General features: G+C 36.5%; 1 protein-coding gene across 1 annotated transcript in view; it reads left to right on the top strand.

Moving 5' to 3' along the window:
* PRSS12 (serine protease 12) overlaps window positions 1–25,359 on the top strand; it is a 45,006-nt gene that overhangs the window by 10,412 nt on the left and 9,235 nt on the right. Inside the window, exons 3-11 of the mRNA XM_074867210.1 lie at window positions 819–997; window positions 3,137–3,287; window positions 7,872–8,050; window positions 8,693–8,834; window positions 9,808–10,004; window positions 13,091–13,232; window positions 19,331–19,536; window positions 20,175–20,253; window positions 21,119–21,241. Of these exons, the coding sequence (XP_074723311.1) occupies window positions 819–997; window positions 3,137–3,287; window positions 7,872–8,050; window positions 8,693–8,834; window positions 9,808–10,004; window positions 13,091–13,232; window positions 19,331–19,536; window positions 20,175–20,253; window positions 21,119–21,241 (1,398 nt within the window). The remainder of the gene's footprint in view (window positions 1–818; window positions 998–3,136; window positions 3,288–7,871; window positions 8,051–8,692; window positions 8,835–9,807; window positions 10,005–13,090; window positions 13,233–19,330; window positions 19,537–20,174; window positions 20,254–21,118; window positions 21,242–25,359) is intronic.

Below are 25,359 nucleotides of genomic sequence, written 5' to 3'. Positions count from 1 at the left end.
TCTTTTCAACAGAAATGGCTTAAATCTGAATCTAGGCCAAAAAGCTCCAAGCAAACAGTAGTTGAAAAGTTTCTGTTATCGTGTGTGTTTGGCAGACATTTGGGTCTATATACCACAAGGTGACCTCGCTAGGTATTATTGATGCTTTTCAGGTGCTTCTATCTATCTGTTCCTTTGATTTTACAATATTTGGGCTTTGTTTTTAATTTAATTTTGTTGGGTATTATATGGAAGAAAAGATGGCTCAATAATTTTGCTGTAGATTCAGTATGGGAAGGAAAGGAAGCTGTTTATAAATGTTCTGAATGGATGGGAATGGCTGAATAGAGAATAATGGAAACAGGCCTGGCCTGATCTAATGGAGTATGAGGTGGTTTCACTGCTCCATGGTCACAACCATATTGTATGTATGGGCAGAGCACTGGTACATTTTAATGGAGTAAAGGAGAGGATAAGGGTGAAAGGCCCATTAGCATTACCCCTCCTGGAAGTATAACTGCAGCAGGATGGTACTGTAGGTTCACCTATGGACTGTGGACTCTGTGTTGATTTTTGTAGTTAAGAACTGGGAGGACAGGAATGTAGCTAGCCCTGCAGCAACACAGGCCATTGTACTAAAATGTCCCACAACAAAATGGTGAGAACTGGGTCACATCTGTTACTTTTCTTTGTGCAGAAGACAATGCTGTATGAAAATGTGATGGATTTACACTGCTGAAGAAAGCCCTTTCTTTTATACGCCAAGATTTATATATGAGAAAATGTTCCACTTCCCCTCCTCCCACTCTAATCTCCTATCCTGATTATTCTTCTTACAGTGAAAAAGGTACAGCAAAACACATACCATTTTCTGGACTGGGCCTTATTCCGGTTTACTGGAGTGAAGTGCGTTGTCGTGGTGATGAAGAAAATATACTGTTATGTGAAAAATACATCTGGCAGGATGGAACATGTCCTCAAAAAATGGCAGCTGCTGTCACATGTAGCTCTTCCCTGGGTAAAAAAAATACATATGGTTTGGTTAACTCCTTACCTTATTTAAATAGAAGTAGTAATAATTACTCATTATTAAATTAGAAAAAAATATTAAGACTTCTTGGAACAGGAAATTAAACAGATTGAATCATCACATCATTAACTGTTTCAAGTCCCTCCATGCTGTGCAAGCAGCAACTAGCTGAACCACTTTTTACCTTTCCATAATCAACAAGCAAATGTTGCTTTGAGATACAGGTTGTGAAAAAGGGTGAAGCAGCGAGAATCTCTTGCTGTAAAAGTAGGATTGTTCCCCCCCCATTTAAAAAAAAAAAAAATTATTAATTTATTTGTCTACTTGGAGGTTATCTTTGGTAGCTACATATGCTACATGTTAATTCATTAGCTTTTCTTGAACAGTAGGGAGGAGCAGCAATTTCATAAACAGGCTATGCCTTCTCCTTTGGTACAGAAGTGTTGGGATCACATTAACGTAGATGACATTGCACAAGAAACTGCAAAGTTTTTGCCCTATTCTGCATACATTTAAAACAGGTCCAAGTCTTCCTAGCTGAAGGTTGCTACCTCACACACCACTCCCACAAGTCAAAATTATATTGTTAGGACCAAAGTATTATTAATGTTTTTAAGATATTTCAAATTATTTTAATGAACATGATAAATGGCAAGTAAATGGGCAATTATGCCATCAGATTTAAGACATTGCTGGCCTCGAGAAAGGTTAGGCTGGCAGTGCTGAGGAGCTGGCAATGTCAATTTCTTCAGTTGTAACCAAACCATGTATGGCTGCAGACAGTTCTGTGCTGCCTTTCCTCTCCTACTTACATTCCTATCCAAAGACAGATGCATTTTTTTCTGAAAGCTCCACTATTCATGAGGAATATTTTGATAAATGACTTCTAAAAAATCATTTTGATCTTAATTTAGAAAACTGTAGTGTAGAGGGAAGGGAGAATCTTTTTAAGCTAGGAGACAAGTTGAAGGACCAAAGCAAGAGACATAGTTTTGCCTAAAGAAACTGAAAACTATAAATTTGCAAATTATACTTTTAGATCATAAGGTTTTCCTTCTCTTTATGGACATTTTCACCAGAAAACTTTGCTTTGCTTAGATAAATTTATTAAAGGACTGTGTCTGTTTCAATAATGCCGAAAGGAAGTTTATCAGTAATTTAGAGTCCAGGATATCGGAAATGAATTAAATTGATCCTGAGTTTCGGCAGACTAGATGAAGCTTTCATATTTTGCAGGTTCTCCTGAAAACTAGCCTTTTTAAATAACAACAAAAAAGCATATTTCATACCAGTGAAATAGTAAGATGAAATTGGAGAAATACCCTCAATTTTCTTTCTTGAAGCCAAGAAATAGATGAAATAGTAGCATTAATTGGTTGGAAGGCCTACACAAAAATTAATCACATTTTAAATCATTCAGATGTTAGATATGGTGAAACTTTAAAATAACCTTTTTAAATATTAGAGTGATTATTTTTTTAATATGGTTTTAAGCTGTTTCCATTATTATAGCTTTATGCACAAGTAACGCTTTCAAGACAATTTCTTGCTGGACCAGAAAAGGGTTAATGATTTGAATAGACCAAAAATCAAACCATATCTCAGAAAGAGGGAGGGAACAATACTTGCACAATTAAAGTTGAGATTCCACAGTCAGTAAGATTTCACTGCTCTAACTAGAATTACCAAAGGAATGAGAAAACATGAGGATGAATTTCTACTTTTGTGGCAATGAAAGAATTTTTGCCTCTTACTTCAGATTTTAACCTCTGGGACCAAGCCTATAGAGAGCCAAGTTTGCTCTTACTGGTAGAAATGCAGCTCTACTTACTGACTGTAGTATTTGGCCTTACAGCCCCAGGTATCTGTGAATGATTTGACACTTAAGTAACTCAAGATCAGTATGATTACTTGTCTGTATAATATTCTTCAGCTATTGAGAGTGGAGCTTAGGAGAACTCATTTCTAAGAAGTTTAATTTCAGGTTTTCCACCTAACTACAAAAAATAAAGTGTAGTTCTTGAGTGATGTCAGAGAAACCATTAAGCCATCTTCTTTTTTCTTTACTATCAGGATAACATTTTAGGAAAGAAATGACCCTTTCCTATATTCTATGTTTGATCACAGCCCCTGTCTTTACTCCGATCCGGCTGGCTGGTGGGAACAACGCTCATGAAGGAAGAGTAGAAGTCTACCATGCTGGCCAGTGGGGGACTGTCTGTGATGATCAGTGGGATGATGCAGATGCTGAAGTTGTCTGTCGGCAGCTTGGCCTTGGGTTTGTGTTTTCTACATATTTTCAACTCCAGCAGCAAAGCAGGAGAATTAGTCAGATACGTAGCTTGGAGTTGTCACAAGATGCTCCTTTAAAATCGCACTAATACTTTGAAGCAGTAACTAAGTTTATTTATAGAAGGTTCAGGTACAGCACCATTACTTTCAATTCCCTTGAACTTTCATTTATAGGATCCAGTTTTCAGTGTCATATGATAGGGGCAATTTTGTCTGTAGGACAGACAAAGGATATGCCTCAGAATAAATGCTGACTTTTTAGTGAAAACTCACTACAATTTCAGTAAAGTTTCAATCTAAAACCATAGGTGAAGAAGAGGAAGTTGCTTTGACTCTTAAAATCCTTACATCCATTTTACTGAAGAGTCTAACAGCCTCCTTGCTTTGGAGTAAGAGCACTGTTTTGTCAGAAGGGATATGGTTTTTGGCATGCCTGTGAGAATCTCTCAAGATTCGTTTAAGTCACGAGTCTCTGAAGATTGTCAGTTTGCATATACTGAGTAGAGATCTGTTTGAAGTTTTGACAGTTAAACTTGTCAGCAATTCTGTCTGAACTAAGCATGATCCATAATATAGTCACAGCAGCAGAACAGGATTTTCTTGCTCCTCTTCTCAACAGCCGGGGGTGATCTTGATACCACACAGAAGATAAGTATTCAGTATTTGAGGAAAGATGCTCCAGAAATGGGAGGCAAAGAAGAGAACTGCTGGATTAGAGAGGAAGGAGATGGGGACAATTGGGATGAAAGGTCAGATGGGTTGAAGAGGGAAAGAACTAAAAGCAAGATGCAGAGAAGATACTAAGATTTAAACCCAAGGAGGAGAGGGGGATTATGGCTGAGGCAGACTGGATGAGAACTAAGCAGGTCAATGCAGAGGAGACTGGAACGGAACTTGCTTGTTCAACCCTGCTGGGATTATGATGAATTAAAAGAAGTGGCATGGAAGGTAGCAAGCTTTGGGGCATTAATGGGTGGCCCCCAGAGGGTACTTGTTTTGTAACGTGAAACTGAGGCCTGGGACTGCTGGTGCCAACCAAATTAGCTCAAAAGGATGAAAACTGTGCAGTACTTAAAAAGATCTCCTGGTGAGAATCAACATGCTCCTCTGACACCAAATTTTCATTTTTACCCAGTTTATTTTGTTTTATGTTATAGTTCTGTATTTCCATACATTTTCAATTGGGAATACCTAATAGAAAGTCTATCTTCTTACAGGCTTTTTCTGATTTTGAATTGGGCCTTTATTAATAAATTTGGGGAGTTACTATCTATATTTTACATTTCTGTATACTAACGACAAATGTCATGTTCTTAACTGGCCTCCTTACTGATTACACTAAAACATTTGATTACTCATATTTGATATTCAGAAACTGCAGTTCTGAGATGTTTCTAATTTGATTAATTTTTCTGAGTAAATAAATTGTATTAAAATGGTGCTAAGTCTTTTTGAAATATTTCTTGACATTTACAGAATTTCTCAAGTAATCAAGATGTCTTGACAAATGTGCTTATTACTATGAAGTGAAATTTTACCGACAGTGGCAGTAAACCAGTTATGAAGTAATAAAAATAATGTAAATTTGCATACTGTTAATCCATCTGGAAACATGCCACAAATTGTAAAAGTAAAGCAACTCAGCAAGTACTTTCCCACACCCTTTCAGCTTTTCTGTAGCACTCCTATAAGAACTTCAGAATATTAATCTACCATTAATAGGTGAAAAACAATGATATTTTATTTTATTATTTGGTTTCATAAATGCTTTTTGCTTGATACAAACTGCCCTTGTTATAGTAATGGGATGTGTTGTCTCTGCTTTATTGGAACTCCAGAGAATCTTACTAGGTTTTGGTATAATTTGTTTTCAACATTCAGAGTAGTCAGGCATTCTTTGATTTCAGACAGCTTCTTAAAGAATAAGGATTTTTTTTTTCCTAACATTTTCTATACATTTGTACCAGCATCAGCATTAAAAAAATACAAGAAATGGAAGCTATGTAGGAGAATTTTCTTTTTGTCTAAAGTCTGTATACATGCAAATACTATTCAGTAAACTTAAATGAAGATAATTCATCTGATACATATGAATGTTCCAAAGTACAATCATCTTAAAAACTACCAGTAAACCAGGCTTTCTGTAAGAAGTCTATATTTAGAGTAATATTAATAAAAATAGGTAACCTGAAAGTAGACTCTTCAGTCCATATTTATTCATTTCAACAGAAATAGCATGAAGTGCTGAGAACTCACAGAGCCTATCTTGGTACATCAGAAAGATACACTGGAAAACCAAGACATTTTTATTTATTTAGATGCTTAAATATAAATGGGATACCTAGATTTGAAATAAGTATTACCCTTAGTGTATCCTTTGAATTATATTTTCTTAGCTTACTATATAGTCATTCACAACTTCAACCAGTTTGAAAAGCAGCGCTTTATGAAATATGAGATGGAGGATTTGGCTCTTTTTCCCATTACCAGCACTGCAAAATGCAAGTGTTCAGTAAATTAATGCTACATATAGAAATGCATGGTTACTTAACAAACTAAATGAAAGAATAGTAAGGGCAATCAAGAAATGTTTGCAAATCTCAGGGAAAAATACCATTTCCAATCTATTAAAATTCTTCTTGGCATTGCTAGAGGAAAAAGAATAGAGCAAGATAGCTGTTAATATGTTATTTGGAATTAGGAAGGTCATTCAGAAGAAAACGCAATGTCTAATTAAAAATATCTCTCAAAAATAAGGTACTAACTTCAGACTGAAGCTATGTGTTTTGCTAAAATGTTGCCTGCTGAGTGTTTGAGGATATTTTTGGGTTGTTTACCTGCTTCTTTGAAGCAATCGCAGATTATAACTCTTCTCCCTACTGAGTAAGTAAGACCTGCTTTTTGATATTTTCCATGTTCCCCACCACTTGAAGAAGGCATCTGGTCATCAAAGAAACAGTCTGAAAATTAACAGTGCATTTTCAAGATTAATGAAGCACATTAGCTTGAAAATATTAAAACCAAACTGATTTTAAACAAAAACAAAAATGCAAAACACAGACTGTGTGTGCTTTTATTTACTCAGCACTACCATCTACACAGTGTCTACCATGAATTTCCACATCCTTCCTTTTTACAGCACCTTTTCCTGATCCTAATTTAATTTTTATAAGCCTCTTACTGCTATTTTTCCCATACCCCTTTACTGTTTATCAAGAATTTGTGTGATTGCTAATTGTAAATTTAGTATTGTTTTCCTTTTAAAAAAAAAGAGAGAACAGAGATTGTTCTGTATTTATACAAACCACTAGAAACGAAATTCACATCTATCTAAATCCATACATGGATTAATGAGTCAGTGCCTTAAAAACATGAACTACTACAACTCACATTTAAAAAAAATAATCACAGCAAGGTACTATTCCCACACACAGTTGCAAAAGCCAACTAAGAGTTTGAGTGATTACATCCCAAAACAAAATAGTCAAGACCTGTCATGTTTTCAGTACATGCTGAACATACCATTCCTGTTAGGTGTTACGTGACAATATAGGGCTGGTAGTGGAAAACTCTCTTTAAAGCAAATTAATAATTAATACAGAGCCCCACACCCAAACTGCATGTTAATTAATTTAAACTAATCCTTTAGATTATAGTAAAAAATTTAGACAAACATTTCAATCTTATACGTTGAAAAAGAAGAGAGATATTGGGACTACTCCTACAAAAGCTAGACTGGATATATCAATAGAGAAACTATTGAGAGAAAAGAAACCAAACCATGAAAAACATTTGCATATGAAAGACATGTTATCTTAAATAGAACTGAAAAAATCCTCATAGATCATCAAGTGTTAAACACTGCATAATTTCTCTAATGCTGAAACCATAGGTTTTTGTGCTCAATTCCTCTATGCTGGCATAAAGAGTGTAACACACACAAGGCTAGTCATTGGTCTGCTTTCTGTTCTTACTGCTACCACTGATTGGTGGTATGACATTGTCTAGTCACTTAAGATCTCTTTGCCATGGTTTTCACATGACTAAATGAGGAACAATCAGTTTTATCTACCTCTTCTGGTATGTGAGATTTGATTAACGAGCTTTGAGGACAACAGATGAAAGTCACTGTAGAAATATATATCGGATTATTTTTACTACATAAAACCATTAAATTAAAATTAAAATTAGAATCCTCATACCCAAGCTGTACATCTATAATCTGTTCTAGGAAAGATATGCTCAAAAATCAAAAGGGACAGAAAAGGAAAATCTCATAGATACAAAACAACGGAAAGCGATTTTTTAAATATGTTCAAACCATGTAAGTGTGGAAACGGTTATGTTCAAGTTGCTCCATAGCCTCAGCTGAGACTGAAGTTGACTGTGGAACCACATCATGTTATGTGACATAACATGGGCTGCACTGTCAGTTACCAGTGCAGTGGCTATTCAGGCAGTACCATCTACTATTTTAGAAGCTGGATATGCAATATCTTAGCTCTTCCCACCCAGTCCCAGACTCTTCAACTTGCTTGTTCTTGACTGGGTGTTTGTTGCATTTCGACAGGGGTGTTGCCAAGGCGTGGAGCCAGGCTTACTTTGGAGAAGGCTCAGGCCCCGTGCTACTGGATGAAGTGCGGTGCACAGGAAATGAACTATCCCTAGAACAGTGCCCAAAAAGCTCCTGGCGAGAACACAACTGCGGCCACAAAGAAGATGCTGGTGTTTCCTGCACACCTCTCACAGGTACTTCAATTAACAATAATCACACAGGAAAACAGTGACAAATGCAGAATTCACAGCTCTGGAAGGAGAATTTGTAAGGTTTGCAGCTGCACACACCACCCACCCCAGTAATAAAGTGTTCTGGTAGTATCAAAACAAACCAGCTGTTAGCTATGGAAATTTTACAGGTACAGAAAATCTCATTATTCAACACAAAGCCTTGATTCCTCAGTAACATGCTAACTGCCACTTACTATGTGGGGCATGCCTTAACTGTGTATCACATCTATCAATGGCAGTAAGCATTTCAGCATAAAAGCAACGGGAAATAACAGAATATACAAAGATAAGGTGTATATACAGTGAAATCACGTAATCAGAGCCCACTCCTGCAGACTTGGCATTGGGGGATCAATATCTTGTGCTATTTCTCTTGCACTTAAGCAATTGCATTATGCAACACTTAACAGCTGGCTGGGTGCATTATGGCATTTCTTTCATCTTCTCATTAAATGACACCTAGTGATCAGCACTAGATTTAGTAGTCTAATATTCTGGTCAGATGCAGTAAACGCAATGTTATTAATTTTGTTTTAGAACAATAATTGGACCTAAGAAAAACTGATTCTTGTTTTTGTTTTTCCTTACTTGTTAATGACACAGATGGTGCATTAAGACTAACAAGTGGGAAAAGCAGTCATGAGGGACGCCTGGAGGTCTATTACACTGGGCAGTGGGGCACAATCTGCGATGATGGGTGGACAGAGCTGAATACACAGGTGGTTTGCCGGCAGCTGGGATTTAAGTAAGATTACTTGATATTAGATATGTGACTCTTTGACTTGACAATGATGACATTTACATGAACCCTACATTATTCAAGAGTCTGTTTTTTTAATATTATTTGAGTGCTTCATAGGAACTACTGAGTTGAAATCCATTAAAGCCTGCTTCCCTCAGTCTCAAAGAGATATTTATGGCCTCAGTATAGGCAGGAAAAAAAGCTTCAACTGAGGTTGTGATTCAGCAGCCTTTATTCACCAAGTTCCTTTCAATCATCTTTTTGGCTAAGATCAATGCATATGCTACAGAGAAAAACTGATTTGTTGTATTCTGTTTTGCCTATAAAAGTTTGATTCTTCAAAATCTTTGCTTGTTGAACAGTCATTAAAAATCACAGACATTTTCAAGGTATAAGTCCTTCTGGATCTAGCTCAGAAAAATCCACATTCTGACCCTGGAACACTGTTATGTACTGAAAAGCATATTTTAGAAAAAAATCCCATTAGAGTTTCATGCATTCGCTCTTCACTACTTTTCCTACTGACTGTGGCTACAAAGATACACTCTCACTAGGTGATTGTTGTCTTGTCTTCAGATTATAACAGCTCACATTCAAAAAAGAATGTTGTCTCATTTTTCCCAGGCTGTGACATTTAAATGTATATGTAATACTAAGAACATGCTTTAAGTCTCAGTCAGTGAGACAGCCATATGCTTGCTTAAAGGGAGGCCTTAATCAAAGGTCTTACATTCTCAAGTTTGTATTAATGTAAAGTAATTTCTTAAAAAAACATTACCATAGAAGCAACATATAGTGCTCTCATTGAATTTAATGCTAACTGAACCTGCTCTGTCATGGCTAACACTGGTTACTGTTACTACTTGAGAAACCTTTATTTCTTCAGAAATAATTTATTTCCTTTCTAGTGCTTAAGCTTCACATGCCCTCAGATCACTGTGGACCAAAATGTTATGTATATGTATGTGTTACGCAGGTATGGAAAAAGTGCACCCGAGAGCTACTCAGAAGGAAGCTCTGGGCCCATCTGGCTGGATGATGTCAGCTGCTCAGGGAAGGAGACGAACCTTCTGCAGTGCTCAAGGAGAGAGTGGGGAGAGCATGACTGCAACCATCAGGAGGATGTCAGACTCATTTGCCATCCAGATAATGACAGCCATAAACTCTCACTCGGTAAGGCATCTCTTTGGTAAAGCCACAGTAGGAATATTGCGATGGGTGCAGATCCGAGCAAAGTATAGTATACTTAAGGATGCTCAATATCCTAATATTTGGCAGATGCGTGCAAAGAAGGAACAGAAAGGGAAAAAAGAATGCTTTTCTCCTGAAGATCATAGGAAGCAATCAAGCTTTGTTTAAAGCAACATAAACAGCCAGAATGTTAAAGATCAACATAAATTTGTAAGGTAACAAAGTCAGATTCCAGAGGTCCTGTTCTCTCAGTCTTCACCAGATTTTAGACCTATTCAGCACTTCCTAATGGTATACTGCATTTCACTCAGCACTCTCCAAGTTTTAAGTAACTGTCTCATGCTATCAAAAGTTGGAGACATACCTGAACACTGAGGAACATAGATCAATAGTATATCCTCCTATGGCCTTACATTCAGAGAGCCTGAAAAAAGAGATAAAGAGGAAAGTTCAGAGATTGCAAGAAGGAAGGGTAAGAAGCATGAAATTATTTCTGTATTGCTACTGCAAATCATTTATGTTGTGCCTGGGTGAATATTGACCAGAAAAGAATGATACTACAAACACAGATCAGAGAGCTAGTTTTAATGTCAAAAAGCCTACAAACTTGTATGAAAAAAGAATACAAAGACAGATAAGAAAAGAAATGAGAGAAAAATACTAATTACACATATACAAATGAATTCCAAAGATTCCTAAATCCACATGTAGATAATTTAACAAGAATTCTGGCTATCACACAGACACAGTAAAAATTGCAGGGGAACAACGGGTTGCTCAGCAAATCTGAAAAACAGTTTCATTTTTAAAATTGGCTACATACGAAGTTTGTAGCTTGTCAGTAGGTAACCTTCTACAAAACTGTTGCTAATATTCTTTAATTTACCCAAGTATATTTTAGTCAATTTTGAAATTAGAATTAAAACTAGTGGAGTTAGATTCACAGCTTCTACTGAAATCTACTGCATTTGTATGCCTGGGTGCCTAAAGTTCTCTGGAAATTACAGACTGAAGGTCTATCCTGCAAACTAAGACATGGATTTACTGCATGGCATTGCTACCTGTTATAACAACAACCAGCACTTCACAAGTACTTTTCTAGCCTCTCCCTCTTTACAGTCTTTTTCTTTATAGCCTTTTAACCTCTCACGATCCAATGAATGTTTTATGTTGCAGTACAGTTCCATTATGTGTAGATGATGTTAAATCATATTTGGTAGAAAGTATTTTCTCAGACCAAAAATAACAGGAATTCAAATCATGACTGCTGTCTTTACAGATGCAAACCATCTGTGCTGCTTTGCTCAAATTCCTATAAAATACAATCTTAGCTGAAGGAGGTCTGGTTCAGTTAAATGCATCCATATGGTAAAATTCTCACATCCCCCATCACCAGAAAGTTATATTAATTTTGTGCTCATATATATATATTTTCTAAAACACAAGATGATGAGATAACAATAAAATAGCTATACTGTAATTTAATAACACATGCCTCTAGTTGGATAATATAATTTTCACCTAAATCATATTCTTCCAGAGTAACACATCATTTCAACAAGAAAATGAAGACAGTGTATCTGACATTTCCTACAAGATTTGTGATTGGAAAGTGGACAAAGACTCTATTGTTACCATTTACTTCCCAGCATTTGAAAAATCCTTTTTTCTCTCTGCAAGGCTGAATTCAGTCGAAAAATATGAGAAATTAGTAAATGATATGACTTGAAGAAATACTGACATTAAGGAACATTAAAAATGAGAGAGAATACACTAGAATAACTACAACATTTGTTTAGTATGTAAGATCATGACAATATAGCTCAACAGAAAATTGGTGAAGGTAATTCATGTAACTATCCAGACAGTATGAACTCCAGTATAAACAATATGATTTAAATGACATTTGAAGCAAAAAGACTTTAATTTTATTTTCAAATCTTTTCTCTTTTAATTAATGAATTAGGCCAGATTTAACTAGCTCCAATCCAGAGCAAGGTTTGGTATACAAAAGTTATCATACCCTAAATTAATCTGACTTAAATATCAAATGCAAATGTCTCAAAATACTGCTTTATTTAAGATCATAATTAAGTAATTTCTCACCTTTACAGATTTAGAAAAGATTAGGAACAGGTTAGAAGAATTAGGAACAGTCTTTCCAATTATTCTAAACAGAAACTCTCACTGGTGTATTAAGGATTATGAAGTATGACATACTAAAAGATTTAGAAGGTGATTCTCACTTAAACATTATAAAGAGGCCTCAGAGGACTTCATAACTGTTTTAAGGCTACTTACATTGCTTGCATGCTATAAAGGAGTTTTAATGTAAGAATCAAGTATGTACTTTGCCTAATGATTAAGAATTTAACTACAGGCCAAACACTGAACAAACCATGATTAATTAAGTCTGACTAATCCACATAAGTGAGATTTTGTATTATGAACATATCTGAATAAGCAATCAATTTAAATTGCTAGAAAAATAATCACGCATTAGTCTAGAATAACATGGTGTAGAACATTATGTTATCACACAAAATATGCTACAGAACAGCATGCATAACAATAAGTAACTGAAGTTCAACACAATGCTACACTTTTTTGCTGAGACAGTGGTTAAGAGAAGTGGTAGCAACCAGTCTGAGAATGGATTTATAAACTGAGATAAATTCGCCCATAAAGTGTCTGCAAGGAAAACAAGTCCAGCTTGTATGGGTATGGGTATCCTATCAAAGATACCTCAGGTGTTTTCTGCTGTTAGGGGGAGAATTGTTCTGTGCCCATTGTGGTCAAATTCTGAGCTATGTCACATATCTGTATGAAATGAAGGAACAAGATGAACTCTGAAATTCAAAATACAGTAGTATTTCATATTTGTCTTGTAATTTGTACAAACTGCTTCCTTTTGCCAGCCAGGAAAAATATGACTACTTTAACAGCTGATATGAGGCTTGTTGAACATAAACATCAGTTGACCCTATATACTGAATGTGATGAAAATGACTTAAAGTACTAGTTCTTGCTTCTGTTGTTGTGAGTTGACAGCAGTAATTTATTCCCAGGTCCTCCCATCAGGCTGATGGATGGTGAGAATAAGAAGGAAGGACGTGTAGAGATTTTTATCAATGGCCAGTGGGGCACAATTTGTGATGATGGATGGTCTGATAAGGATGCAGCTGTAGTCTGTCGACAGCTTGGCTACAAGTAAGAAAACTCATTAAGCTGTTTCTCAAGTTATCTGTTTGCTGTATCTAAAAATGTTTAAGTTTCTGCAACTGACTATCACTAACATACGTCTGATAACATAATATATGCCTTTTAAAACTTGTCTGTCATTCTTTTAGAAAAGTGTATTTATACTATTCATATAAGAAGTAGTAAGGGTATGTCTTCAAAAGGAGTATTCATTTACTAGCATAATTGGGAAAAGGAATTTTAATATTCAAAGGCATATCACAGTCTGACTAGCAACTGAAATGTGAGTTAATGCTAGTTATTAAATATTACTTAGAAGTTAAATATTCCAAATTACTAAGCTATTGACTAAATACTATATTTTATCTGTCACTTATGGTGCTACATGTCTATATGATACAAACATATTACACCAATTTTAAATTTTTTACATTTAGTTGCACTGAGAAGATCATTTGATTTAGTGTATTTGCTCTGTGCTCCTTGCCACTCAAACTGTTCTTAATTTACTTCTTTCATATTCTGTTTTCAGATTTCTAAACATTTTTTAAAAGTTAAGAGTGAAATTTCTGGCTTGGAAAAAATAAGGGAAACTAATATTAACATCTAGAATAGCACAGATGATTACATATTTTGTGAACTATATAGATCCTCTGTTTTGTTTCTGATTTTGTGTGAGAGCTGTGTTTCACCATATTTAAGTGACAATTTTCATTCATATAACAGTTTTTATATTGAGTCATCTTTAGTCAACGTAGAAAAACTCAAGGTACCTAAATGCTAGTGCTTTGGTGATTTAACAGTATACATAGAAAAACCTTGGGGAATTTAAAATGCCTTTTGCATTACATCAGCAAAGAAAATACAAATATTTGGAACCTAGACATGGTTTACCACAGTTTATGGAAACTGTCTGGAATTTAGCTAAAATTTCAGGGGTAATGGTTGTATTGTATTAAAGAGTTCTTGATCTGTTTTCATTGAAAGGTGATTTTGCATATTGTTAATATTTATCTTTGTTGAACCTTAATGATGACTTTGAAATCCTTATAGATTCTAACGTAACTGTTAAAATTTTTAATGAAATACAGCAACAGATCAGTGTCCACTGTCACAAGGTGTGGATATGGTTTCTGCAGATTCAGATGTAGGTGCACTAGCTATGAATTCCTAGTTTCATGGTTTTTTCCTTCATTTACTGCTCTAGCTTGACTTAATGTAGCTTGGAGATTTGATGAAACTGTTACACAAAGGCTTATGGCTTTGGCCTGCATGATATTAATTTGAATAAGCTTCACTTAATATTGGAATAGACCTGACAGGACAAAAACACCCTCTAATTAAAACCACCACAATGTATATATGTCACTTTTGAACTAAGTTGCTTAATCAGGCTTACATCACTCATAAGCAATTTTTTTCTGGATACCTAAGAGCAGTAAAGATATAACAACTATAGGGCAGATATATAAATAGCAGAACTAATATGAGCTGAAAAATATCCAGAACACTAGTGAAATACAACAGGAAAGTAGTGAAATGTCTTCTCTGAGTGTATCTGTAAAGAAATCTGAGCTTAAGAAATACAAATCATGTTATCTGTTTGCTGTAACTAACAATGTAAAGTTTGTGCAACTGAATATCGTATTATTATGTCTGAACATATATGCCTTTTAAAACTTGTCTGGTATTTGTTTAGTAAATATATGTAGTAGTAGAATATGGCTTCAAAACTACAAAACTTGACTTGTATTATCTCCCACTGAATCATTCATTTAGTCTGCTTCATCCTCAGCCTCTCTGGCCTTTTATATGTCTCCCTCAGATGATCAAACTCAACTACTTAACCCCACCTTCTGTTTTTAAATCTCTGCAAGGACAGACAGTTGGCTGGATTCTCAATTTGTGTCATGTCAGAATGCAGAATGGGGGGTTAAGATTATAGGATACAACAGAGCACATGTTTCCTGAAGGACTAGGGATAGACACGTTTTAGAAAACTAAAATTAGGTTCCAGAAATTGGGAGAGTGTGTCGGCAATGCTGGATCTTGGTGACCCTACGTCTAGACAGTTGCATTCCCGAAACCTGACTATGTCATTACGTGCACTGATGGGCTGGAATTGCTTCTGGGCCTGGGAGATCATGCACAGATCTTTTTGCTGAAGTTCAAATTATATTTGGTGGTGACTTGACTGTTCCAAAGCAAGGCTGGGGCTTCTGGGTTCACGCACCTGAGCTTCAGGGTTGATGAATGTTATTTCTTTAGAAATAAACACATTATGATCTTTTCCTGGGAGGAATTAAAAAAACACCTAATACTGAAGTTGACATCATTTTTCATTAAGACTGATGACAGAACTAGACACTACCATTCAACTCCCTTTACAATGCTATGTTTAATTCTCAAGTGTTTCCTACTGGGGAATTACATTCCTTGGGAAGAAAAAATTCACACATTAATTATTACACATGGGAGAAAAGACTGACTTAAAAAGGAAGACTTGCATAAGCAAAGGGTAAACACTGAGAAAATGGACTGGTTTTCCTGCATATATTATTCATATTGTCAATGCTTATCTGTACATTTATTTTATGAAATCCTGCTTTGGAACATTCTCAGCCATTTACTGGGGTTCATTTTGAGACTGAAGTAAGAAAACCCCTGAGTTGGTAAAATCACTAGGTTCAAAGCAATACTAGTTTTAAAGATGTCTCATTAAGCCAGTTTGTCAAATCCATGATTAATGTTAGGAAAACATAATATAAATAACATCAGAAAACAGCCCTACTAATTGTCTAAAACCAGTCATGAAAACATAAAAATAATTAATAGCACCCTAATCAAAGTATATTTGTAGCAAGATAAACACTAGGAGAACACACACCTTTTCTTAAGTACTATCTACTGTGTGATTGGGTTTAACGTACAACAGTATTTTGATACAATGAGTAAAGAGCAAAAGACAGTTGGTTTTTAGAAGCTCTTGCATTTTAGTGAATTAAGTGGCCCAGTAAAATTGGACCCCTTTCATCTAGGGCAGGGTTATAAGAATGCACATGCATGCAAATGCACACACATACACAAAAAATGAGCAAATATCCTGCAATTAGTGCTCCAAAAATGATCTACTAGAGGAAAAAAAAAAAGCTCTAGGGTAGTTGGCCATCTATACTAATGAACTGGATCTCCTGATTAACAGTATTATGAATAATGGTTAATACTGCATCTGAAGAGCTCAGCATGTTATTGTGTATGGCCTTGTGTCTGAGAAAAGCTAGGGGATAAGACCTGAAGCTGCCCTTCTCTCTAGGGACAGATCTGAGCTAGCAAAAAGGTTGTTTCTCTGATGGTCATCTGTGCATAAATAGCTGGCTTGGAAAGCAGCAATTAAAGCACATGCACATGTTTGTTAAGGGTGGACTGAAACCAGTTGTAAGGGCACATTCCAGCACATCACAAACATGTAAGACTTAACACTTCCACATTTAGAGATCTCCCAATTATATGAAATGATTTTCTCTGTTAAGCTGCACTCCTTGCTCTTGAACAACATGATCTTTACAGTTGTTTCCTGGTAGATGTTCTATTTAAACAGTGGGGGCTTTTTGGTTAAGAGTGGGTATGGACACACCTTTCATAGCAATTACCAGCAAAGTGAGAGATTACTGACACACAGCAAGAGAGAGCGAGCTTTCATATAAAGGTATGAAGAGTCTCTGCAGTCCAAGTCCCATGACTGCAATCTATACGCACTGAGTTCCCTCCTTCATCTTTGTCTCTCTACATCTCTTTCATCTAAAATATTTACATACACGACCTCATAGATGTCAGAGTATTCTTTGAGATTTATCTGGTAAGACAATGGAGGCAGTGCCCTTATTAAGTAGCTGATAAGAGTCCGCAGGGACAATTCTATACCGAACTGCAATAAATACTTCTCTGGGAAAGGCTAAGAATACTGTGGTGATTCACAACAAAGTAGTTTTCAGTATCCTGAGGAACTTTAGAGCAATGCCCTAAAGCAGAAACTTTGTTTTTTGACACAGAGATACCAAGACCAGTTAAGAATTTGCAACAAGTGCCTGTACTGTCTCACTATTTTGTAATAGCATACATGGACACATCAGCTGACCACGGGTATTGGAAAGTTGGATTTTTTTTTTTTTTGTAATTATCTATAATCAGAGTATCATTCACAGAAGAAAAATATTTGGAGCAAGAAGAGACACATTGCTTGTGACTGACAAGTTAAATCATACTAAACTCATTAGGCAAAGATTGTCCTATACTGGTTCCAAAGTCAGTTAAAGCTTTGGATTATCTGGTAAATACATGCTAGCCATGGAAATTAAAAATGTGTAAGGACAGTTGACCTTCTAGTATCATCTCTGTCAAATGTTTTACATGCTTCTCTTTCCTGCATTCTAACAACATTCCCTGCTTAGAAAACCTGCACACCTACCTGTCAGTATGTAGTAAAAAAATCCAAATAGGCAAGGCTTTCTATGTGCAAGTTTGAAAAAGGAGGAAGCTTGTATGTATTACTTTCAAGTTTCAATTATATGGATATGGGCAATTGATGGCTGGATTCTTTGAGTTTGATCCAGCCACACTTCCAGTATGACAAAGCTTTGAAAATGGTATGACAAATCAAAATTCCTCCCCAACAGAGAATCCCTAGCTGATGAAGGGATATAAACTCTTTATGCCATTCTCACCTATCCTCCCCAATACTGCAGGTATTAAAAGAGGTATAAAAGAAGCTGTAAAGGGAGAGAAATACTTTCTTGCCTAATACATTTTCATTGTTAAACTCTTTTCTCTACTCCAGCATTACATTGTACATGCAGTTACACTTCTGCATACATAGAAGTACTGTCCTTTACACTATGCAACTATAACTCACCCTTTGAACTGGAAACCTATGAAATGGTGCAACATTTTAGTTATCTAGCATTCAGTATATTCTTATCACAATAAAATATCAGTAAATTGCTCTTAACTGTAAACTTGAAGTTCAGACACACCTAGAGGCAGCAGTGGCTTCCTGCCCCACCTCTCTATAGCCAGTTGAGTGGTCTCCCACTTATAATTTTTTTCTGACTCTTAAACTGTATACAACAAAACATCTATTTTTTTATTAAGAAGCATTATCCTAAGTAATTACAAGTAAAAATCTATCCAAATCAGATGCTTACATGCACAAGTCATGTTTTTTTATTGGGTTTGTTCATCCACTCCCTCATTTAGGAAAAATGCTCATCATTCAGAAGGGGTCATTCACACAACTGATACTGCAGTCATTGCTGAAGCTGCACAACACTACATACAAGCTATAAGGATCAGGACTTCAAACCCTAGTAAAATGTCCTAAATCTGACATTCAAATACTTAGGTTTGATACTTATCCTTACACAAGCACAGGATTATCATACTGACCTTCTTTGTAAAGTGCCTTGAGGCCTATCTATGAAAATGCTACACAAACACTAAGCAGGGGGGTTCCTCCCAGGAAAAGGAGGGTGCTGAGACTGAACTGGGTTCAGTCTTTCTCCAGTATATTACAGTCTTAGAACTCAGCTGTGGGGTACACTCTAAAAGTGGCATGATAACAAAATATGTTAATAACTACTAACAACTAATAGATCTGTAAGACATTGCTCCTACTACACTGCAAGTATACTGTATTTAACTGGCCCATATTTCTGAGGGAATCAGACCAGAAAAATTATTTTTAGCATTCACAGATGCTGATTTTATATGAGGATTAAAGAGATTATGAAAAAGCAGCTTTCACATATTTTGCTTTATAGGTATTTGTAATGCCATTACAATGTAAAATACTTTGCATGGTGCCTTCTAACTAGATACAGGAAAGCACTTTTTAAATGTAAATGAACTGTAGCAATTTTGTTACACTTATTTTTTTTCTACGTACCAGAGTAACACAGGCAATGAGAAGAAAAGTTGTCATCAAGTGAATCAATGACAGGACTTGGAATAAAACTCCAGTGTCTTTCGCTACTCACTCTGAAATATTTCAGTTGAGTAAAATGTAGAATAATGCCTCAAAATGTTTATAAAAAAATATGCTCTGTTTCCAGAGGTCCAGCTAGAGCAAGGACAATGGCATATTTTGGGGAGGGCAAAGGCCCGATCCACGTGGATAATGTGAAGTGTACAGGAAACGAGAGATCCTTGGCAGACTGCATTAAGCAGGAAATTGGGACGCACAACTGCCGTCACAGCGAGGACGCAGGGGTGATTTGTGACCACCTAAGCAAGAAGGCCCCTGGGAACAGCAATAAAGGTGAAGCCCCACTGTGAGTGGCAGACCAACAGGTTCAGATGGGGAGCTATCATGGTATGAAGAGACGAACGTAAACAATCTCACCTCACAGAGGAAACAGTTATATCAAAAGAAACAAAAGTGGTGGGAAATCCTCTCTACTTACACTGTGTGGTCTTATTGTTGTGCCAGCTGTGCAAAGGAATCCTAAAGGCTATTCAAATGATACAGGGTATTTGCCTTCTGTAGCAGCCATGTTTCTAAAGTTGTATGAGAGACATGAAAATGCACAAACCTAGACAGCTACATTCATCTTCTCAAGGTATTGTTACCTTCAGCTGAGGATTGAGACCTATGTTGTATGCCAAGCTCTGCTTCCACTTACATGAAGTAAGGAAGAACCCTATTAAAAATTCCTACACTTGAGAAGCAGAGCACAAATGTGTAAATTGCTCTGTGATCACAGTCAAAAGATCTCAGCTAAAAAGAATTTCTGAGAAAATTCAGTGTATTCTCCCCAAGCAAAATTTGGTTGTTAAAAACTGCCATGAAACACAGAATAACTTCAGCCTTTATGGTTTTTTTAGTTAACTCTCATTGAAGATTGGGTACTTTTCATTTTGAGTTTAATGCTGTCTACATCTCCCTTTCTGGTTTAGATTCTCTTGCTTCTGTTTGTGGATTGAGGTTACTACATCGTCGACAAAAGCGAATAATTGGTGGGAAAAATTCTTTACGGTAAATATTTGATAAAGACAAGTAATTCTGAATATAAAGCTCCTAAGACATGTATTTGGCACTGGTGACTCTGAGATACGATGCTGGACTAGATGATCCTTGGCAGCTACTGTACTCCAACATACCTATTCAAGCTGACAGTAGTCAGAAAACATCTAAGCTTACCTGTTGCTTATTCTTGGATGTTGCTGTTGCTTACAGGTGCATCTCTCTCCCTCTCCCTTCTGTCTGATCCCATATTTTGCTAATCCATTAAACTGGTGAAAAATAATCCATCCTGTCTTCATAGGCCTGCAAATATGTATCCCAGATCTGCTGTACAAAACAGATGATCACAGGCTGAAAAAAGGTGCTAATCTATTACTTGTGCTTTCTACAGTTGCTTTAGACCTCTTGGTTTGCCAGCTTCCCTTTTCAAACAGCTCAGAACTGACAAAGATATCAACACAGACAGGAAAGGATGCTGGGTTAAGCTTTTCAAGAAATTCCCTTCTTTCCCCTCTCCAGTTGACAGGAAATTTCTGGTTTGTTGACTTGGATGGTATTTGGTGAGGAACCCACAGAATGTATTCTTGGCACAATGAATGCAATCTGAGAAGGGAAAATTAAAATAATTGACACTGGGAGGAAGCGCTCAGAGTGCTGGATACCCAAACAATCCATAAAGTAATCCTGACCATTGTTAAATGGAATTCTGACTGCTGTAGGAATATAAAGGTATTCTCAACCGTTACTCAATAAATAGCATGGTTTGCAAGCTGTGTCAGTCAAAGAAACTAAATAGGATTTACATTCAAGGTAACCAACAAGCTACCTTACTTGTCCATTGTTGTGCCCTGAACGCAATGTTTTATGTCCTCTGTAGGGGCGGCTGGCCATGGCAGGTTGCACTCCGACTGAAATCTTCTCATGGTGACGGAAGACTCTTGTGTGGTGCTACTCTCATCAGCAGCTGCTGGGTCCTCACTGCTGCACACTGCTTTAAAAGGTAGGTCTCTCTTCAGTAGTGAAGTGTATTTTCAAACTATTTTGTTGTTCTGGGTATAGGCAAAAACATTTCAGTTTAAGCCCACTGAAAACTGTTCTAAAGAGTTGGTCTTTGGTTTAAAAAAAACCAACTACCTATCAACCTCCTTTCCCTCCAGATAAAAACAAACAAAAAACCCTAATACACTGAAATTATTCTGGGTGTCATAATTCATGAGATTTATATTCACAGCTTCAGCATTTCCATGAAAAATATAGACAATACTTCTGGCATTTTAACACAGCTTTCTGTTCTAACTAAACGGCAGCTTATGGCTTTCAGGTTATAGTGAAGACAACTGAGCAAATGTCAAACACAGGGACTATAACATTTCGGATTATTTTTGGTAATGATAGATACTGGCAGGGATAGACATTTTTACTGCAGTGACTAGATGAACTAGTCCTCCCAAACCTATTTTAGGGTAAAGCACTATTATGTATTTTGCTGAGTCTAATATGAAAGTAAATATGTACACTGGATGCTAGTGAGACTGAGCTGTTTTGCTTATTCTTCACAAATAGGCTGAAGCCACTGCCTTACTCCGTTACTTCACAGTACATGAAGAATTGTCTTTTGCAGCCATATAAACAAAGGTCCCATTCCCTTTAACAATGAAATAATTGTCTAAGCGGTTATACTGGTATAATTGTCTGACACTGGCATCTAATAAAACTATGCCAAATTCAGGTCTTTTCCATACGTTTAGCAACTGTTTTGCAACTTACACTACCTTGTAAATCACATTTGATCGACTTGGTCTAACTTCTGCAGTTCTCAGTATTAAACAATTACCTAGTTTTTTAAAATGTCTTTTCCCATTTTTGCAGAAACAGATATTCTGTTACTGATAATTCTGTTCGGTTTTTATGATATCCCTTCTTCAGTAAATTTGACATCAGGAATTCACTGCTGATGAAGTTACTGCAGTATAAAAGCATCAACTTGCACAGTAAGGAAGCTGGTCTAGTATTTTAAGCTTTCAGCAGTAATTATTTCATTGGAATCCTTACAAGAGGTTGCAGTATGGGCTGGAAAAAGCATAGAAAAACGGTATTGCAGTTTTGAGGATATTTGCTGGTATTTGCTCAAGTGGGCTGCAAATGTTTTAACTTTGGGCTTTGAGCCTTTCCTTTGGCACTCTAATAACTAAAGAGTCAGATATACTACTCAAATTGAAAGTGTTACTTTTACGTAGCACCAGATACACATTTTTTTCATTTTCATGTTTCATGAAAATCACAAAGGACTTTTCTTGATAATATTTCAAGCTGAAATGGTCAAACTCAGTAAAACTTCTGCCTACTTCAACTGAGCTCCCAGTTGTTTCTGTGGAAGTATGAAAGCATTTCAGTTGCTATCACCAAAATGTGTAGACAATGGCTTCCTGTTCCCCTGTTCATCATCTCTGTAGTGATTACTAAGGATGCAACTTAAGCTTCTGAGAAAGCTTTGGATTAAAGGCTGGAAAACAAGGCAGTCCTTTCTGTTATTTTACCTCAAAGATCCTCTTCAAGGAAAGAAAAAGGGAGTTCACAGGAAGACAGTTATGTTTTCTGTGTGCAAATCAAGATCTTAGCTACCCAACTCTTTGCCTTATTAGAACGCTTTCACAAAGTTTGGTGAAACAAGTTAGTATTTGCTGTGCTGCTGCAGTTGCAGTGCATTCTTACATTAAGCACTCCCCAGAGAACACACTGCCGGTTCTTCCCAATGGCTTGCTGACGTAGATGGGGCTCCAGGTCACTACTGAGCGTGCTGCCAAAGGGTGCCCATTTTGGATACTTTGCTCAGCACCCACATGATGGGGCAGCAGCATGGCTGTAAACTGTGATGCTGTACACTGTGATACTTCCAGATCAGTGCAGCCAGGCAAGGGTCTGTTACAGGCTATCCTAAAAACTGTTACGTGTGGTTTTGGGGACCAAAGTATTGTTTTGCCCCAGATGTTGCATTTAAAACTGAGCAACCCAGATCTCAGTGTGCAACTCTGACAGCCTGTGGATGCACTACTGTTTACTGTAAAAGTGAGAAGGCACCTGTAGCTCTAAGTTGACATTGGACAGACTCGGCTGAACTTCCTAATGATCTCAGAGTGATTTTAAGGGGCTAGGTTTCCAAGAGCTATCTATAGATCAAGCGCCTTCTTCACATATTTTCCACAGACAGACAAGAGAAAGGCCAGTATACCATTTCTCATATCCTGGAAATTGGAACACTGCTTAAGTAACAAAAGTGGGCTCATCTTTACTGTGGATAAAAATGAAATACAGTTTTATGCATGATAATTAGAATTGTTCACCAGTATTATAGCAGCATTAATGATTTCTGTAATTTCGCAGACATAATTTAAGATCAAAAATTGATTTAAGCGATTTTTCCTTTTACAATCTACCCATGTTATTAGCAAGTTTTGTCCCGAGTGGTTCTGACAGCTATAGGGAATTTGCAAGTCTATATGTAAAAAATATTAACTTTGGATAATTGGAAATATGAGGCACAGAAAAAAAGGAAATTATACTGACCATGATGTCATTTTAGGAAATACTGTGTTTCTTGAATGTTGTACTGTTCTAACAATATAACTCTTAAGTGCTTCTTTAGGCATTCCTCAATGCCCATGTATGCTTCAACATGGTCCTAGTAATTTTGTTTGAGAACTAGGGACCATGAGGCACAGTGGAACCAAATAACTAGTAAGACACCATAAACCGAAGCAGACATCAAAATTAAAATTCAGTTTGCTCAAATTTCGCATGAATGGTGAGATGAATTCAGGTGTGCCTTCAGTGTCAGTACATTACTTGACTGGCAGCAGGATATTAGCATGGTGGCTGACTACTAATCCAACCTCCAGTTGGCTGGGAAATAAACATTCTAGTAGGTGCAAAGGTCAACACTGCCAGGCTGCACTAGAGCTTAAAGGCATGCCCAGCCCAGCCATCCAACAGAGGGGTAATACCCTGAAAACAACATCACTTTCCACACATGAAGCACTCCCAGACTCCTCCTCTGCCTCCGCTCTTCAAATGTGATGTGCATGTGGTGGTTCTCCACCATTTCATAGGTGACTTCTAGGTGAGGAAGACTGGACACCCCTGAGCTAGACTACTTTGCCTTTTTTATGTACTGATGCTCTACTACAGTATTTCCATATTTGGCAAATACCAGCTAGTACAGGGGAAGAAATATAATTGTCTACAGATTAAAAAGTGAGTTTAAGAAAGCCTTGTGTGGGAATGTGCACAGAAAGATGGTAAATCTGTGGAAAAACTGCTCATTAAGCTTTGCAGTAGAAACCTTGCAGCTATTAAAATTTCATACATTTGCATGAGAAGCATTCTCATTCTATTAAATGTTTAAAATCAGTACTTTTAATTAAGATAAGCTTTCCTGGATCTCCTTTGTTCATTATTCTGCTATAAATGACTATTATCCATAACACAGACAAGCAGCAGGAACCTATTAAAGTGAACTCTGTTCCTTTTTGTCAAAATCAAGGATATAACATTAGATAGAAGCAGCAAGTTTTCTACTATACTAGCTGATACATGGCTGACAGGAGAACACTCATTATCACTAGTCATAAACAACTTTCCTTCATGTTTAGGCTTACGAATCAAAATAAACAATTAAAAATCAAGTTCCTTTGATTATTAAATCACAGTTTAGGAAGGAGGTGTGTTCATTTCTCATCTAAATTACAAACACCTAATACATTTGTGACTCTGTAGTACTCTGACTTCCATGAGCTTTAAAAAAAATATCAAAAAAACACACAACCCCTTCACCTTTTCAAATTGCATTAAAGATAATGGATAGAGTGTATGGTAAATCCTGTAACTGATGTGGATAAGGCCTACAGACTAAATGCGGAAGCACCCATTACATTTAAAAAAAAAAAGAAGAAAGATTTATACCGTGTAAAATAACCTTTCTCTACTTGACAGCCAGATTTCCATTGCACCATTCATAACACACATCTGCAAAGTACTGTGATTGTGTTTCTTTATATATACAAAACCTATATGTCAATGTACACAATGGTTAACTTAGATGGGCAAATATTTATTAAAGGT

The sequence above is a fragment of the Strix uralensis genome, chromosome 4 (assembly GCF_047716275.1).
Source record: "Strix uralensis isolate ZFMK-TIS-50842 chromosome 4, bStrUra1, whole genome shotgun sequence".
Lineage (NCBI taxonomy): Eukaryota > Metazoa > Chordata > Aves > Strigiformes > Strigidae > Strix > Strix uralensis.
This window is presented reverse-complemented; position numbering and strand designations above follow the sequence as displayed.